Genomic DNA, 17,290 nt, shown 5'->3' with positions numbered 1-17,290 from the left:
TTCTTCTTGGGAAACCTAAGTTCTCGCCAAGCGTGTCCATTGTGTTGGTAGATGACAATAGGGGCACCTCTACCTCCATATTTTTTCGTCCCTTCGTAAATGCAACCGTCCGTGATGTCCTTCACGTGTATGCGGCGTTCTAAAGCCGTCTCTAATTTCTGAATGTTCTTAATCGTACCTCCAGTCTTGTTGGTATCTCTTTCCCATTTCCTGATGGCTTCGCTTCTCTTTGGCGTAAGCTTACCACCACGAGCAGCGTCTTCGAAGAACTCTTTGACCAATTTCGCGACGCAATTACCCGGATGTCGCATCGGTCGCAACTTTCTGACATCCGGCTCCTTAATCTCGTACGCGCCGTAAATGACCACGGTAACCGGGTAAGCGACCTCATAGAAGAGCATGTCAATTCCCTCCAATGCCCCTGGTCTCGTATGCTTATTCAAGACGAACAAACTCTGCTTACCAGACGCCCTGATGGGATTACGGCCCTTTTCTATCACCCACTCGCCGTCCAAATACTTCACGAACGTCAACTCCAAACGGTAGTCGCCGTCCGGCATTCTGTCGATTATCTTTTCAGCCATCTCGTGATTCATCGTCTTGTCTGTCTTTCCCTCCATAAACGTCGCGAAGACAAAATCCGCATCTGAGCTATCCATCACCTGATTTCCCAGCCTGCGCACAGTTTCGTTTTGAATGTCGTTGACGGATGCCATGTATATCTAAAGGATATCTTTCCCTCTGTTTGCGACCCCAACAGAGCAGCAGTTAGGCACCTTTCGCGTGTCGGCCGATCGCGCAAGACCCCCTGTAGGGCGGGTTACCGACCTCTAAAAACCCACCCCCCCCTGATGTTTTTCGACTTTCGATTTTTGGCTTTGTCGGCGCTCCGCGACTCCGCCTAACTGCTGCTCGGTTTAAGACGACGCCATTTTGTCGGAAAAGTTATCAAGGTCTGTGGAGGTTGATATCTTGATATCTGAGTAATATTTTCAGTAAATATTGCTTTGAGGCTTGCTATTCGAAAAGTAACTAGAGGTATGGTCAAGTACGATGGCCCAAAAGGGTCAAACACAAATAAATATTCTAAAACACAAATAAATATTCTAAAACACAAATAAATATTCCAGAACACAAATAAATATTCTAAAACACAACACAAAATTCTAAAACACAAATAAATATTTCAAAACACGAAAGCATATTCAGAAACACACACACAAATATTCCGAAACACAAATATTCAAACCAAAGCATGCCCCAGAACTCAAAACACAAGTCAGAGGCATGGTAACCAACTCCATATATTTGACAGAGGAAGACTAAGCAGCAATGCTTATGGTTTGGAACGCCTGCCATAAACTGGCACGGAGGGCTCGACGGAATGTTCTGTCCTAAGTGTGGGGAAGAATTAGAGGAAGATTTTCAATATTGTCCAAAATGTGGGATAAAAAAGGACACAGATCAACCTTCATACAGGATCCTTCTATCAGATAAGGCAGTAAGTGAAAAAGAAGCAATCGAAGCATATTTCTACAGCGGATTCAATTATGAAGCCATCATAAACTTTCTTGTCAAGTACAATGGCATTGTCATGTCTATGTCCACACTGAAAAAAAGATTGTCTTCGTATAACCATCAAAGAAATAAAAAGGATATAGATTTATCTGATGTTGAGGGAACGATAAGACACGAGTTGGATGGTCCAGGCTGTATTTCGGGCTATCGAGGAATGTGGCACACACTTCGTATAAAGTACAAAGTTCACGTTCCTCAAAAACAAGTCGAACATCTAATGAGGCAACTAGACCCAGCTGGAGTACTAGAAAGAAAACGCCATAAACTAAAAAGGAGGAAATATGTTTCATTAGGGCCAAATCATTGCTGGCATGTTGATGGTTATGATAAAATTAAACCTTTTGGCTTCGCTATATATGGTGCCTTAGATGGTTATAGCCGGCGCATTATGTGGCTTGTATTGGATAGAACAAATTATTACCCAGCAGTGACTGCAAGGTTTTTCGTAGATTGTATTGAGCAGGTTGGTGGTTGTCCTACATTACTTAGAACAGACTGTGGAACTGAAAATGGTGTTATGGCAGGCATACAGTGCTCCTTAAGAGCTGATGGTGACGACCAGTTTGCAGGAGAGAAGTCTCATCTCTATGGTAGTTCAACAAGCAGTCAAAGGATAGAGTGCTGGTGGTCCTATTTCATGGTTGATTAACTTTTATAAGGATCTTAAAGACCAGGGAACATTCTTACAAGGTAATGTGCTTCATGAAAAGGGACTCTGGTTCTGCTTTGCAGAATTAATTCAAAAAGATTTAGACTTTGTTAGTGTTCACTGGAATACACACTATATTCGCCAGTCAAGGCATGATACTGTTGCAGGCAAGTCAGATGAATTGTACTTTCTTCCAGAAAAGTTTAATGCTGCAGATCAGTTACATTCAGTACCTCTGGATAAGATTGAAGAATGTAGATTGAGATGTACCAGCTCTGAAACCACCAATGATTATCAAGAGTACTTTAATCATGTACTATCACTTCTTGGAATTAAAAAGCTGGATTAATCACTGGAAGGAAGCATCGCAACTGTACAGTTACTTAATGGAAAATGCTTGTTAAGAGTAACCTCAAGTACATTGCAATCTAAACTGCTTACATTTCTGATGTGCCAGCTCTGGTAATAAAGGAAACTGGGATCCAACAAGAAGACCAGTTTTATCCCGATGTAAGATGATTGCACACATAAACTAAAATCAGCACTCCCCAAACATGGTAGTGACAGTACACTGGACACTTCTTTAGACAATGAGGAGTGACCTTCATGCTTCAACAAAAGTTTTTTTACAATTTGTTTTATTTGATTGTCACATAGGAGCGAATTCGCAAATCGCATTGTGCCATGTTAATGAGTTCTGAATATGCTAATTCAGCTGTGTATCTAGAAAAACTAACACGAAAATGAAAAAAAAAAAAAAAAAAAAAAAAAAACCCACAACGAAATTAACTGTAACATTTACTTTACTTACATATACTTTACTTCTTTAGTCAGCTCTAACCTCGTAGCTGTCAAAACTGTTTCAGTTTCTCAGGTTTTGCTTATTAGGATTGTTAAGGATTGTAGTCTCCAACTACATAAATAGTCGAGTCTTCGTACACATTGACTCCAACATACGTATTTATTAGCTCCAGCTTGACAATTGTTCGACAATTACACGGAAGATTGTACGATTCGCTACAACAAACAACTTATAATTAATAAGCTTCACAAAAAGGGGCAAATTAAAAAGAAAAAAGAAAACTACTTACAAGTTAATGATGCACGCTCGACTGATTCTTGATGTTAAATATTTATGGCGCCTGCGGGGCCTCTAGTCTGCGGAAATTCTTAATCTTACACGCTCCCCCGCCAAAGACTATTCTGGGTCTTTTCTGCCCATCTAAACACAATCATTTACTAAATTACTTAACACTTTTTAACGTCTCTTGTAACTTAATTATAAACAGTTCAAGTCTTGAATGCTTTCATTCCTTCGTGTTCACTTTTGTGGCTACTCTTTCTTCTGCGGACTGCTTCTTGCTTGGTCCTCGGCTTCAGTCTTGGTCTTCAACAATTCTTCTTCTAGCATACAAAGCTTTCGCACGTCTCGGCGGTACTCTCCATCGGCCGTCCTCACGATCACTTGTCTTACAACTCCGTCGTTATCCGGCATTGTCTGTTGAATCAATGCCTTTGGCCATTGACCTCTTGGGGTATTCTTGTCTGCTAAGAGGACTAAGTCGCCAACCTTGAAATTAGCTTTTTCTCGTAGCCATTTCTGTCGCTCTTGCAGCATCGGCAGGTATTCTTTTGTCCATCGCTGCCAAAACTCGTTTGCTAACAGGTGGGCGTGCTTCCATCTTGCTTTATATTTGTCGACATCCTTTATCTCGTCTGGGGGTAGGGATGTGTTCTTGCGGAGTAGCAATATGTGGTTTGGTGTGAGTGCCTCTAAATCTCGGGGATCACTTGAGACGTTCGTTATGGGTCTGTCATTCATGATCTTCTCTACTTCTGTTAAGAATGTGTGAAGCGTTTCATCATTTACAAGACGCTCTCCCAACATGGAGTGTAGAATTCTTCTGACTGATCGGATAAGACGTTCCCAAACGCCACCTTGGTGACTCGCTGCGGGAGGATTGAACTTCCACTGTACATCTCTTTGATTCAGCTCGTTCTGTATCCGATCTTGGTTCCACGTCTTCATTGCTTTGATGACGTCTAACTCTGCTCCCTTGAAATTAGTGCCGTTATCACTGTATATGATTCTTGGGGGTCCACGTCTACTAACGAAACGTATCACTGCGTTGATAAAACTATCAGTAGATAAGTCTTGTGCCACCTCGATGTGGACTGCTCTGTACCTTAGGCACGTGAATATGCAACCGTATCGCTTGTTCAAGGCAGGATCTCTCTTGGATCTTGTATTTGGTCCAATTTTGACGTACAGCGGTCCAAAGTAGTCTAAGCCGACTGCGGCAAACGGATAGACTAGTTCTTGTCCGTCCGAAGACGATCTCACTTCAGGTAGTGGAGCTGTAATCTGTTCTCCCATCCTAGCATTCTGACGCCTGCATTCGTGGCACTTGCGTAAGACTCTTCCAACCGACGACACTCCACTTATTATCCAAAAACGTTGTCGTATCTCGGCTAATACTTGATTGGTTCCAACGTGACCATTGCGATAGTGATAATGACGTATTATCAGCTCTGTTACTGGATGTTTTCCAGGCAAGATGATGGGATGCTTCGCATCATAGGACAGATGTGAACGATCTAATCTCCCTCCTACCCGAATCACTCCGTCTTCTAAAATTGGCTTCAGGTGGATGAATCGTTCTTTAACTTCCTTGCTCAAGATTCCTACTTCACTGTCTTGAGTATTTAAGAACGACTCCTTCTGGATGAATCTCGCGATTCTTCTCTCCGCTGTTTCAACTTCCGAAACTGACAAGGTCTCCTGACTGGGTCGCAAGCTCTTGGCGCTGTCGCGCTCAGCTTTACGCGGCCAAGCTTCAATCAACTTACGAACAGCTCTGATGAGCCATGCAACTGCTCTTCTTAGCCTGTTCCAGGTCGAGTACTTGCGAAACAGTGAGTCCCAAAAGTCCTTCTGCAGCGTCGTTGCTCCGACTGTCACTTTCTCCTTCTTAACTCCTTCATCCGTTTCTGACAATGTTGCCGATATCTCTGGTGGCTGTGGAGGCCATTCTTCTTCTTCCGTCCACAAAAACTCTGGTCCTTGTCTCCATATCTGCAGCTTTCTTGATTCTGTTGCCTTGATCCCTCTTGAAGCATAATCAGCTGGATTAAGCTCGGATCTTACGTGTTTCCACTGTTCTGGAACCGATTCTTGTCGAATAATGGCAACACGATTTGCGACGAAGGTGGTAAATCTTCTCACTTCGTTGAAGATGTATCTAAGAACGATAATAGAATCTGTCCAATAACTGACGTTGTCAATCCTGAGTCTTCTTTGCAACGCTCTGACAATCAACTTATTCATCTGAACAAGCAGGGTTGCGGCTGTAAGTTCCAGCTTGGGTACGGTCATTGTGCTCTTCAAAGGTCTAACACGAGACTTTCCCATCACAAAGCTACAATGAATCTGACCTCTTTCGTTTATCAGTCTCAGGTAGGAAACCGTTCCGTAACCATGTTCTTGTGAAGCGTCAGCAAAATGGTGGAGCTCCGCCCTCACTACAGTACCAAAGTTCTTTGGTTTGAAGCAACGTGGAATACTTAGATCTTTCAAACTTGCAAGTCCTTTTTTCCATTCTATCCAACTGGCAAGTATATCTGGTGGGAGATTCTCGTCCCAGTCATATCTCCTATGGCAAAGTTCTTGATTTATTTCTCTACCAGGTAGGAGAAGAGGGCTTGCAAACCCGAGGGGATCATAAACAGTTGCAACTGATGACAGGACGCCCTTTCGATTCTCCGGACGTGCCTTGCTACTCGTAACTAAGTTAAAGGTATCTTGTTCTACGTCCCAGTGGATTCCCAGGGCTCTATCTACAGGTAGACTTTCTGACGCTAAATCTAAGTCCTTGATCGCTGGTGCGCGTTCCTCTACTGGAAATTCTGACAAAACTTGGCGATGACTGGACATCCACTTTGTTAACTTGAATCCTCCTCTAGCTAGCAAGGTCTGTAACTGCTTGCTCACTCGTATAGCTCGATCAACATCAGCAAACGATTTCAACAAGTCGTCAACGTAAAAATCTTTATACACAGCATCGATGGTCGCTGGCATGAAGTCGTGCTCGTTGTCCTTTGCGGTTCTTCTCAGTGCATATCCAGCGATGCTCGGCGATGATGTTGCACCAAATATATGTACGAGCATTTGGTGAACTTTGGGTTCTTTAGTTAAATCTCCGTTTGGCCACCATAGGTAACACAATGCGCCGCGGTCCTCTGGCACTACGTGGACTTGATGAAACATTCTCTTAATATCTGCTGCCACAGCAACTTCGTTCACTCTGAATCTTAGGATTACTTCAATCAACGGACTTGTATTCTCTTGTCCTTGAAGTAACTGTTCATTCAACGAAGTACCTCCACTCTTGGCGGCGCAATCGAACACTACTCGCGGTTCCTCTGGTTTCCTCGGATGCCAAACTGCATGGTGAGGCAAGTACCATACTGGTTTCAGGTTATGGAGTTCCTCTTCCAGCACTTCCCTCGAAGAACCTTCACTTTTGTACTTTTCCATGACTTGATTGTACTTCTCTTTAAATTTTTCATCTTTCTGCATCCTTTTCTTCAACCATTCTAATCTCCTTTCCGCGGTCGCTCGGCTATCTGGAAGAATCGGGCGATCTTGACGAAATGGAAGTCTTAATTGATAATGTCCGTCAATTAACTTTACTGATTTGTCCATAATATCTTTCGCTCTGTGGTCTTCGATGGACATACCTTCATCTGCGTCATTATAAGAGTTCCCGAACTCGTCGTTATACATGCGTTCTATTTGAAGGTTTAGCTTCTCGTGTTCGGTGCTAGTAAGACTCACATTCACTTGACTTTCTGTAGATTCTACTATAGGTCCATAGACAGTCCAACCGAAGGGGGTTTTCACCGCAAAAGGCTCTCCCTTACCACCTTCTCTTCTATCCAGTTCTTTCTCTATAATATCTGGACGGTCGCTACCGATGAGGATGGTTACCCTTCTTCTGTCGATTTCTCTTAGGGTAAGATCTTTAAGGTGCGGCCATTTCTTTATTTCTTCATTGGTCGCCACATGCTTCGGCAGAACAGGAAGATGTCTCGTGGTCAGTACGTTCTCTAAACGGAAGTGTGCGTCTCCAGCCAAAGATTCTACTCTTAAGTCTATTTCATATCCGCATTTCCTTTCCTGCGAATTGACGGTAGACATCGTAAATCTTGCTTGCCTCTTGGTTTTGATCTCTAATTCGTCTATTAAGCTCTCCATACAGAGGGTTGCGTCCGAACCACTGTCAAAGAATGCATATGTGATGATCTGCTTGTCACTCTGAGGGGTGCTGACCTTGACAGGTACAACCTTGAAGCATACTTTCGGTCTGCAAACTTCTAGTGCGCTGACTGTGACGGGATCACTTGGCTCTACTGCTATAGCATTTGGGCAGACGGTCGAAGGCGTTGACTGACTAGTTGTCTTTACTGAGTTTGTTCTTTCCTGACTCCCTGATGTCGCCTCTCTTACTTGTACATTTCTTTCGACGCTCTTCCGAGTTGAATTGCTGTTGTCTTTCACGCGATCTCCTTCGCTGTCTTCGATGTGAATCAAGTAGTGATGCTCCTTACCGCATCCTGAGATTCTACACTTGAATCCCTTTGTACACGACTTGGCGCAGTGTCCTTCTTCAAGGCAGGCTCTGCAAAGACCGTGTTGCTTCACCGTCTTAAGACGATCTTTTAGAGAAGAACTTTTGAATTTCCAGCATCTCCAAACTCCGTGAGGTCCTGAACATTGTGGGCATTTGTGAGCGATCGCAGATGGGCATTGGCTCTGATCACTTTGAACGGCTGCTAAGGTCGTGACTTTATATCTTTGGTCAGATCTTTCTTTCTTTGGATCTCTTCTTTCCTTTTCTGTCGTCGAGGAAGTCACCCTTAGTTCCTGTCCGTATCTGTTGTTAATTCTGTCCGCTGTATTCTTAACGAACTGGACGAAGTCTGCATACTCAGCTCTGCCCTTTATCTTGATAAGATCTCCAGCTTTGTCGGCCCATTTCCTCTTTAAGCCTTCGTCTGGCAGTTTTCTCATCAGCATGACTATGGTCTCTTCGTTGTCCAAGCGACTTGAATAACTGAAACCCATGTTAGTAAGCACTCTCCTTGCGTCTTCCAGCTTCCTCGCGAACTCCATCAGGCTGCTAGCGTCAGCTCTTCTGATCAGAATCTCTTTCAGTCTCCTGACGTGAGATTCAGCTACCATGTGCGGCTGTCCAAAGTTCTGATGTAGAGTTCGCCACGCTTCAACGTATCTTTCGCATACCGGGAGGTTCACGCAGCTTCTAATTGCTTCCTTCGCCTTTCCTACGCATTGTGCTAGTAAACGGGTAAGTCTCTGCGACTCGTCCGACACTTGACTTTCGATGTTATCCTTGAAATTCGTAACGAACTCTGCGTACTCCAGGGGGTCTCCACTAAACTTCATTAATTCCACTTTCGGTAGGGACGGACCTTGTTTGATTGCTTGCGCTATCGTCGTCCAAGCGTCTACCATGGAACTTTCTCTGGGTAGTGATGGAGGGGTATACGAGGGACGAAACTCTGTCGGCGTTGGATTCTGAACAGCTGGAACATACGGCGACGCCGATGCTCTCAGCGCCATCCCTTGGCTCACTTGCGGCGAGCTAGTGAGTTTCTCTGTAAGGGTAACGGGTGTCGACGCCATTTTCGGGCTCGTATAACAACAATTAGTATAAACACTGGGAATGGTGTGGTGACACGATGGAAGTGGATCAGGAACCTGCATGTGCGTACTTTTCATCGCGAATTCACTAGTCACTACAGGTAAGAAAGTTTTCTTGGAATACTGGTCATCTCTTTTCAATGGGGATTGAGGCAGTGGGCGGCTGAACTGGGGCGTAATCTCAATGTGGTTCTCGCTTTCCCAACGGGAATGTTCGACGTTTTCTTCCGTAACGTATTGTTCTAGCATCAATTCTAGAGCAGCCTGCTTCGCCTGGGTTTCCGCGTCTATCAGCTCGATTTTTCTGCTAAGTTCTGCCTTTTGCTTCTCTATCTGCTCCATTTGGCGATCTAAATCTTGTTTCTGCTTCAGCGCATTTACTCTAAGTCTCGCTTCTTCCATAAATTTCGTTTTCTCTTTTATACTAGACGAACTAGAAGCACGACTGAATCCAGATTCGGATGGGGACTTTGGTCTTTGCTTGTTGGCTCTCCACTCATTCAACAAGTTTTCTATCTGCCACTTCATGTCTCTCTGGTTTTCATAACTATCCATTAACAGTGTTCTCCTCTCTTCGTCATCTTCAATCTCCATACATATCTCGTGGGCATCGACAAACTTCCTGAACGCTTCGTTGTACTTTTGGACACTATCTTCTAGTGTTACCACGTCGACTTCAGGGCTCTTCATCAATTCTTGTACTCTGTTCCAATTCTTCCTCAGCTCTCCAAGATATCCTGATCTACTACGTCTATACCGAATCGCTCGTTCGGCTCTGACTTCTTCTTCGCCAAATTTCTTTGGTTCTCTAACTCTCGAAGATCTTCTAACATCGGGCTCTCGTTGTTCAGCACCAAAACCAACTAAATCTTGCGTTAATGATGGCCATGTCACCTTTTTTCCACCATTCTCTACGCTTGGTTTTGCTGACATTGCTCCCTTAATTTCTTGGAATTTCTGGTTGGGCTCCCTGTGTCGCACGTGCGATTCTTCATGTACTTGCTCGTGGACTGATTTTACTCTCTCAAATCTCTCTCTTAAATCTTCACCAAATTCATCCAAATTTCTTCCATCCTGGTCGTACATCTTCTAGTTTAGATAATTTCGGCGATTTCGATAACCAAAGTCAATGATAAATGACATTAACTTCGAATGAATGTAGTCTCCAACTACATAAATAGTCGAGTCTTCGTACACATTGACTCCAACATACGTATTTATTAGCTCCAGCTTGACAATTGTTCGACAATTACACGGAAGATTGTACGATTCGCTACAACAAACAACTTATAATTAATAAGCTTCACAAAAAGGGACAAATTAAAAAGGAAAAAGAAAAAAAAAGAAAACTACTTACAAGTTAATGATGCACGCTCGACTGATTCTTGATGTTAAATATTTATGGCGCCTGCGGGGCCTCTAGTCTGCGGAAATTCTTAATCTTACAAGGATAGGTGAGTACGATTTGTGCAATAATTTTGTAGTTGTGCGGTTAGTCGATGATAGTTAAGTTTAAGAAATATAGGTTATGTTACAGCTTATTTCGTTGTGCGGTTATTTTTTGGCTTCTCGTGGTAGTTTTTGTATATACACAGCTGATTTGCGTATTCAGAACTCATTGGCAAAGTGCGATATGCGAATTCGCTCTATAGATAGCAAAAGCTTATGTCACCGGAACTAGTGCCATACATCTTATCCAGTCATAAGTTCCTCTGATCATGAGCAATCTGCAATTACTTATTTTAAAAATCTAAATCAAGATAATTAATTCCTATTCTGATATTTTAGTATTTTGCTTATCTTATTTGACAACATTCTTGCTGTTAGATGTGCAAAGATTTCCTTAAATCGATCCTTAGAATATTTCCACAGAGAAATAATAAAATAATAAGCTAGAAGCAAGCATATATAAGATACACCATTAATGACTGTATCAGTTTTTATCACATAATAAAATCTTAATTTGAATCTTAATTTTGCTTGTACTGATTGGTTGTTCTTTGTCATTCCTTGCACAAAGTGCAAATGTTTTAGCAGCAGCTATTTACGAGGAAAGACTTTCATAAAAACACTAAGAAAAGCTGCAATGGAGATTACCTTCTTTAAGACCTTGGTATAAATAGGAAATACTCGGGGAGGTTGGGTTTATACCTAGAGAATGAAATGTAGAGAATACACAGTGTTGACAACTAGAGTGAGGAAAATGATGTTTTATTATGTTTACAAACATATTATGTTTGTAAGTAATGAACTTAGTATTTCATATATTTCAATATTTCATTTGATTTTTACAGTCTAGGCACTCACATTAACTATTTGAGTTTTTTAAAACATTTTTCAAAGCTATCCAGCCTTTTCTACAGATATCATCAATGCACTGTAATAGACCTAATCAATGCATTGTAATAGACCTAATTTTTCTTTGTAAATTGTACACTTAAAACCATGTGAACAATTGTCCAGGGAACATGTAAACATCACATGGTTTAAATTGTGCAAATTACATACAAAGCTGATTAGGTCTACTGAATTTACAAGAGTTCCTATAAGTAAGGGACCAGTTCATGACCCTCCCCCATAATTTCCCTTTGTCTCTCTTAGACCTGTCCTTCGTGAAGCAAAAAAAAATGATGCCCCACCCTCTATTTGCACCCCCCCCCCCTGAAGAATTACCCCTCGATGCTCGTATTGTCTATTTTATTACGATGACGATGCAGAAGTGATTCTACAAAATAATGATTACAAATACATGATATATAAATGGTAATTCGTGATTAACATGCTATAATAGTCCCATTGAATCATAAAGTACTTACAACAAAGAAGTAATCAGGTCCTAAATGCTTATAAATGATATAAAAGAACAGGTAACAATATGAACGTGTGTTCCTCGTGAGTCAACGATTGTTCGAGAATATCAGATGACCTCATGTCACCGTTTCCGGTGGCCTGATGTTAATGTTATTATGAGTGTCAAGTGACCGTAGACTCTTCATCCCCCCCCAAGACTGGGAGTCCATAAGGCATTGTGGATGAGCAGGCTGAGTGCTGGATCCAGTTGCCAGATTCAGGCTCGTACCGTTTGGGTGGGCCACAGTTTCGTCGAGGGCGGTGAATTGGTGTCTGCTGATCTGGTTGATGTGGTGATGGTTCCGGGGATGGGTCGACACTTGGGGTCACGGGTGAGGCGGCCTCTTCGTCTGATGGTGCGTGAGCTTTGTTCTCCATGAGGGGGGGTGGATCTTGGTCTTGCTGAATTTCCTGGGGTGCTGCAGTGTTGTGTAACGGCTGAGCGGGTGGAATTGGTTTTGGTTCAGCTGACTCTTTGTCTTGTTGTCTGTGTGGGGAAGGCTCTGTGACGATTCGTGGTGTTGCAGGCGTGTATGCACGGAGGAAGCGACGGTTTCGTAGCGTTAGTCGTCCCGAGCCATCCACTTTTACCATGTACTGGTCATGTGTCCTTGTTTCGACTATAGTGCCAGAGCGGTCCCATTTGGTTGGGTGAGGTCCTTGTTGATTCTGAAGGAAGACCTTGTCGCCGACCGATAGTGGGCGTAGAGGCCGAGAGTGCGCTTTGAGAGATTCTGTTGATCGTGACATCCTGGTGCGCAGGGCCTCCTCCTTTGCTGTCCATGCCTCGCGCCAGAGTGGTCGAATATTAGGATTTGAGTACTTCTCCAATCGGTTGGCGAAGGATAGGGTGTCGCGTAGTGGACGTCCAAAGACAATTTCTGCTGGTGAGAGGCTGCAGTCTGGGTCGGGCGTATTTCGCAGCTGTAGCATGGCTTGCAGGAAGCGGTCATGGTTTAAGTTCCCAGATGGCCCTGTGTTAGACATCAAAAGACGTTTTGCGGTCTTGACGGCTACTTCCGCTCTGCCGTTGGACTGGGGAAAGTGAGCAGAGGAGAGGCGGTGCTGTATACCCCAGTGGCGCAGAAAGACTTCTGTGCATCCTGCTGTAAATTCCGGTCCCCCATCGCTAGAGATTTCTTCGGGTACTCCAAAGGTAGCGAAGAATGATCGAAGATGGCGGATCAGACCATTGGCACCTGCGAGGTTGGTGCTGGAAGGTGAGCCAAATATCTCCACCCAACCTGACAGGCGATCTCCCACCACAAGGTAGTGTTGGCCTCCGTAGGTGAAGAAGTCTGCGAACACTGCTTCAAATGGGGTTGAGGGCGGTTGTGATAGTATGGGCGGTGGTGACGCCTGTGAGGGTGCGTTTCTATTACAATCCACGCATCTGTCTCTGGTTGACTTTATGTCCTTTGTCATTCCGGGCCAGTAGACGATCATGCGGGCGCGTTGTTCCATAGTCGAGGTACCCTGGTGTGCTGCGTGGAGATGCTGTAAGACTTGTGGGCGAAGGGATGTGGGGATCACAACCCGGTCCTGGTACATGAGAACACCATGTTTCACATAGAGGGACTCGCGCAGTGGCCAGAAGGCTGCAAGCTCAGGATCGGTTTGATAGGACGCTTGATGACCTTGCTCGATGATGTTGAGCAGGCGGCTGAGTGACGAGTCGGTGGCCGTGTGCTGTACTATGTGCGCCCATGAGATCATGCCAAGTTGTATTGCTTCACTGCGGATTGAGGCCATCAACATCGACTCTTGTTTGTCTGGTGAGCTGTATGATCCCGATGGCGATGGGTGTCGTGAGGTTGCGTCGGCTGCGTGGTTTAGCTTGCCTGGTAGATGCACAATGTCAAAGCGCCATGGGAGCGTTCGCTGTTTGAGTCTGAAGAGCCGCGAGTTAGTTATCTCGTCGAGCGTGCGGTCGCCAAGGATTTTGGTCAGTGGCCTGTGGTCAGTTACTACCACGAGGTTGTCACATCCCTGTGTAAAGTAGCGGGTCTGCTCGAGGCCCCATGCGACAGCGAGGGCTTCACCTTCGATGGCTGCATAGCGTTGCTCTGCAGGGGATAGGAAGCGTGATCCCGCTAGGGTGATCCTCCATCCTCCTGGGCAGCAGTCGGGTATTCCGGACGGGCAGTCGCAATGTTGCTGGAGTAGGAAGTACCCAATCCCACGTTTGGACCAGTCAGGACGCAGGCATGTACGACGCTGTATGTCGAATATCTCGACCCCTTTGCGGATGGCATCGACTATGGCCTGTTTGGAGGCTTGGAAGGCGTCCTCAAGTTCTGTAGACCATGAGAACTTGCACCGAGGGCTGAGGAATGGCTTGAATGGGGACATTGTGTCACGTAGTTGTGCATAATTGGCTACTTGGTTCACGAGCCCAAACCAGCTCCTGATGTCTGTAGTAGAAGAGGGCGAGGGAAAGTCCCGAATGGCGTCCAGGTACTTCGGTAGCGGCTCGATGGTAGAGTCAGAGATCCTGAAGCCTGCAAAGTCAACGCATTTGCTGGCGAATTGGAACTTGTCTGGGTTCAATACGACTCCGGTTTGGCTCAGATGTGAAAGCAAGTCGATGGTCCGCCACCAGTGCTGCTCCAAGGTAGCATCGTGGTGTATCAAGTCATCGACACAGCGTTCCTTGCGGTCGAAGCTAGAGAGGATGGCATCAAAGCGACGGTTGTATCCGTCACCAGATGAGAGGAATCCCTGTGGTGCTCTCGTGTAGCGCCAGCGCCCAAAGGGTGTGATGAACGTTGTTAGATGGCGGTCAGATTGCCGTAGAGGGACACTGTGGTAGCCATTCCAGGCATCGGTGACCGTTTTCCAACTGTCCTTGGGTACCCGGCGTGCAAGGTGGAAGGGCGATTCGGTAGCAAATGTTTCACGTTGGCAGAATTTATTCAGTGGTGACAGGTCGACAGTGCGGCGAGGTGAACCATCATGTTTTCTAGTGACGACCATTCTGTGGCACCATGTGACAGGCTCGCCATATGGCACTCTTTCGATGACACCGAGAGCTTCGTCGCGAATGAGGTCGTCGTACACCTGTTGCTGCCAGTGGATGGGTATAGTAGCTGCGGTGTGGCAGGCCTTTGGAGTTGCGTTGGGGTCAACGTGAATCTCTATTGCTGGTCCTTCCATACGTGGCAAAGTTTGGTGAGGGCATGTGTTGAAAGTGGATGAGGCATATCTGTCCAAGAGCCAAGCTTTCATCTTTCCATTGTTTTCAGGTGTGCATGGGAACGGCAGTTCCGACGGTCGGCTGGGGGCTGTTGCTCTACGAGGGCATGAGCATGCGTCATCTGAGGCGTGGCTGGCTGCGTCTGTGTTTTGGCTCGTGGATTTTACATGTGAGCTGCGGGCACTTGCTGGGAAATCTTGTGGCAAGATTGCTAGGTTGAATAGCGTTTCACATGATAGATACATGGTGTTCACTGCGCTGCTGACGTATACCATAGAGCGGCATGTTACCTCTCTTCCGGTGCTATTCCTGCTGGTAAGTTTGGCAAAGAAAGCACCCTCTATGGGGATCGGTGAACGGTTGGCTGCCGATAGACTGAGGCTGACGGGGGTTAGCATGTCCCGCGAGAATCCGCTGGCCAGGAAGTCTGTTAGGGACCATAGGTCTGACTGTGCTCCGGTATCGGCGACGGCTGATACTTCAGCTTGAGGTGTGTACGTACTCCCTTGACTGCTGCTGGTATCGGTTGCTGGGGAATCGGCGTTGATCTTGATGCTGATCGTGGGATGAGCTTGGAGGCGTGCCCGGCGCCATTCACCCTTTGAGAAGATATGATGGTCGAGTGCAATCGGCGCGTGGTTGTCGGTGGAACTGTGTGTCGTCCTTCGCCGTTTCCTTTGTCGACGCTTTGGTCGTGTAGGGCGGACTGGATGTTGATGGAGTGCCGCCATCTGAGAGATCTGTTCGGGGTCTTGGCTGGCGTGGACTGCGGATGTCGAGGCTGAGGGCGTTCCTCGCGTGCGTTTGCTGCGGCGACGGTTTCGATAGCAGGTGATGCAGACCTGATGGGGCTTGGTGTTCCAGCCCCTTGCTCCTACCGTGTATATTTTGAACCTTTGTTGGCAGTCCGGACATGTAGCCTCTTTACACTGGTCTGTGGGAGATGGTACCGGTGGTGGAGTTGTGGCCGGGGTGTCAGTTCGTGGGTTCTGTTGGCGACGGAACGACGACATGGCTGATAGGCTAGATGACGGTAACGCATTGCGGGCCTTTTCTTTGCTCTCGACGAGTGAGATTACCTCGTTCACTGGTGTTTGGATAATTTTTTTGGTTCCCAGGATCTCGCGGCGTATATCTGGGTCGGCGATCCCATTTAGGAGGACGTCACGTGACATGTGAGGCGTGTAATCGACGTCTTTTCCACATTCGCATTTTGAGGAGAATTCGCATGTTTCTGCCTTTCCTCTGACTCTGGCGGCAAAGGAGCGAAATGGTTCGTCGCGCTCTTGTCGAAGCTGAAGTAGTTCAGTTCTCAATACGCCGGTTGCCACAGGAATGACTGCTAGGGAGCGCATCGTGTCTAGTAACTGCTCCAAAGTGCCAGAGGTGGCGGTTGGATTCGTTTTGAGGATGTTATCTCCCAATTGGGGACCTGCGCACTGGAACAGCTGGGCCGGTGCTGTGGCCTCGTTGATGGCTGAGCCAGTGCGGAAGACGTTCCATCTTCTCACAAAAATGTTCCATTCTTCTGTCGATATGCCGACATCAATTTTTGGTCGATCAAGGGACGGGGCACGTACGCTTGGCGTGGGCGCTGGTACAGCGGCCGTCGCTTGATTGGTTTGATGTGCTAGGTTGTGGTTCTTTAGTATGGCGATGACCAATTCTTCTGAGCCATCGGCCGTTTTGAAGTCACACGACGGGACAGAGCAACTTATTATGACCATAGTTACTATTTTGGTTTTGTTAAATCACTTCTGCATGAAGAATTACCCCTCGATGCTCGTATTGTCTATTTTATTACGATGACGATGCAGAAGTGATTCTACAAAATAATGATTACAAATACATGATATATAAATGGTAATTCGTGATTAACATGCTATAATAGTCCCATTGAATCATAAGGTACTTACAACAAAGAAGTAATCAGGTCCTAAATGCTTATAAATGATATAAAAGAACGGTAACAATATGAACGTGTTCCTCGTGAGTCAACGATTGTTCGAGAATATCAGATGACCTCATGTCACCGTTTCCGGTGGCCTGATGTTAATGTTATTATGAGTGTCAAGTGACCGTAGACTCTTCACCCCCTGTAAACAATGACTGGTCCCTAAGTATGACTAGTGTATTGCCTTAACTATACAACACCAAAACCCGGTGAGCTGAACATGCATTCAGTGAACTCTTGTTTGAATGACTCGTACTCCACAGGTATCTTCCTAACTGGCAGGTAAAGGGTACAGCTGCAAGTATTAGCTGTGAGCTTCCTTTGTGTCCATCTTCCTTT

At 45.5% G+C, this 17,290-nt stretch overlaps 3 protein-coding genes across 3 annotated transcripts; all 3 read right to left on the bottom strand.

Annotated features, from left to right (window-relative positions):
• Positions 1-3,165: 3,165 nt before the first annotated feature.
• LOC148907650 (uncharacterized) lies at positions 3,166-10,392 on the bottom strand. The gene is made up of 3 exons (XM_089035683.1): positions 10,309-10,392; positions 3,319-10,224; positions 3,166-3,244 (listed from the first exon to the last, which is right to left on the bottom strand). Exon 2 carries the CDS (start codon positions 10,035-10,037, stop codon positions 3,561-3,563), a length of 6,477 nt encoding a protein of 2,158 aa, XP_088891809.1. The 5' UTR covers positions 10,038-10,224; positions 10,309-10,392; the 3' UTR covers positions 3,166-3,244; positions 3,319-3,560.
• Positions 10,393-11,634: 1,242 nt separating this feature from the next.
• LOC148907649 (uncharacterized) lies at positions 11,635-13,484 on the bottom strand. The gene has a single exon (XM_089036114.1). It carries the CDS (start codon positions 13,350-13,352, stop codon positions 11,925-11,927), a length of 1,428 nt encoding a protein of 475 aa, XP_088892240.1. The 5' UTR covers positions 13,353-13,484; the 3' UTR covers positions 11,635-11,924.
• LOC148907648 (uncharacterized) lies at positions 13,367-16,975 on the bottom strand. Its single transcript, XM_089035682.1, has 3 exons — positions 16,914-16,975; positions 13,497-16,822; positions 13,367-13,399 (listed from the first exon to the last, which is right to left on the bottom strand). The coding sequence occupies exons 2-3, from the start codon at positions 16,722-16,724 to the stop codon at positions 13,367-13,369; spliced, it is 3,261 nt and encodes a 1,086-aa protein (XP_088891808.1). The 5' UTR covers positions 16,725-16,822; positions 16,914-16,975.
• Between the last annotated feature and the right edge of the window lie 315 nt (positions 16,976-17,290).

This window comes from Actinia tenebrosa, unplaced genomic scaffold (assembly GCF_029948245.1).
Source record: "Actinia tenebrosa isolate PJP-AT-01 unplaced genomic scaffold, QUT_ActTen_1.0 PGA_scaffold3__52_contigs__length_22856419, whole genome shotgun sequence".
In the NCBI taxonomy this organism is placed as follows: Eukaryota; Metazoa; Cnidaria; class Anthozoa; order Actiniaria; family Actiniidae; genus Actinia; species Actinia tenebrosa.
This window is presented reverse-complemented; position numbering and strand designations above follow the sequence as displayed.

Excerpts from the sequence above, each read along its gene's own strand:
- LOC148907650 (XM_089035683.1), bottom strand. The coding sequence starts at position 10,037 with ATGTACGACCAGGATGGAAGAAATTTGGATGAATTTGGTGAAGATTTA.
- LOC148907649 (XM_089036114.1), bottom strand. The coding sequence starts at position 13,352 with ATGTACCAGGACCGGGTTGTGATCCCCACATCCCTTCGCCCACAAGTC.
- LOC148907648 (XM_089035682.1), bottom strand. The coding sequence starts at position 16,724 with ATGGTCATAATAAGTTGCTCTGTCCCGTCGTGTGACTTCAAAACGGCC. Across the intron at positions 13,400-13,496 it reads TGATCTCATGGGCGCACATA|CCTTCTGGCCACTGCGCGAG; the intron begins GTACAGCACACG and ends CTGAGCTTGCAG.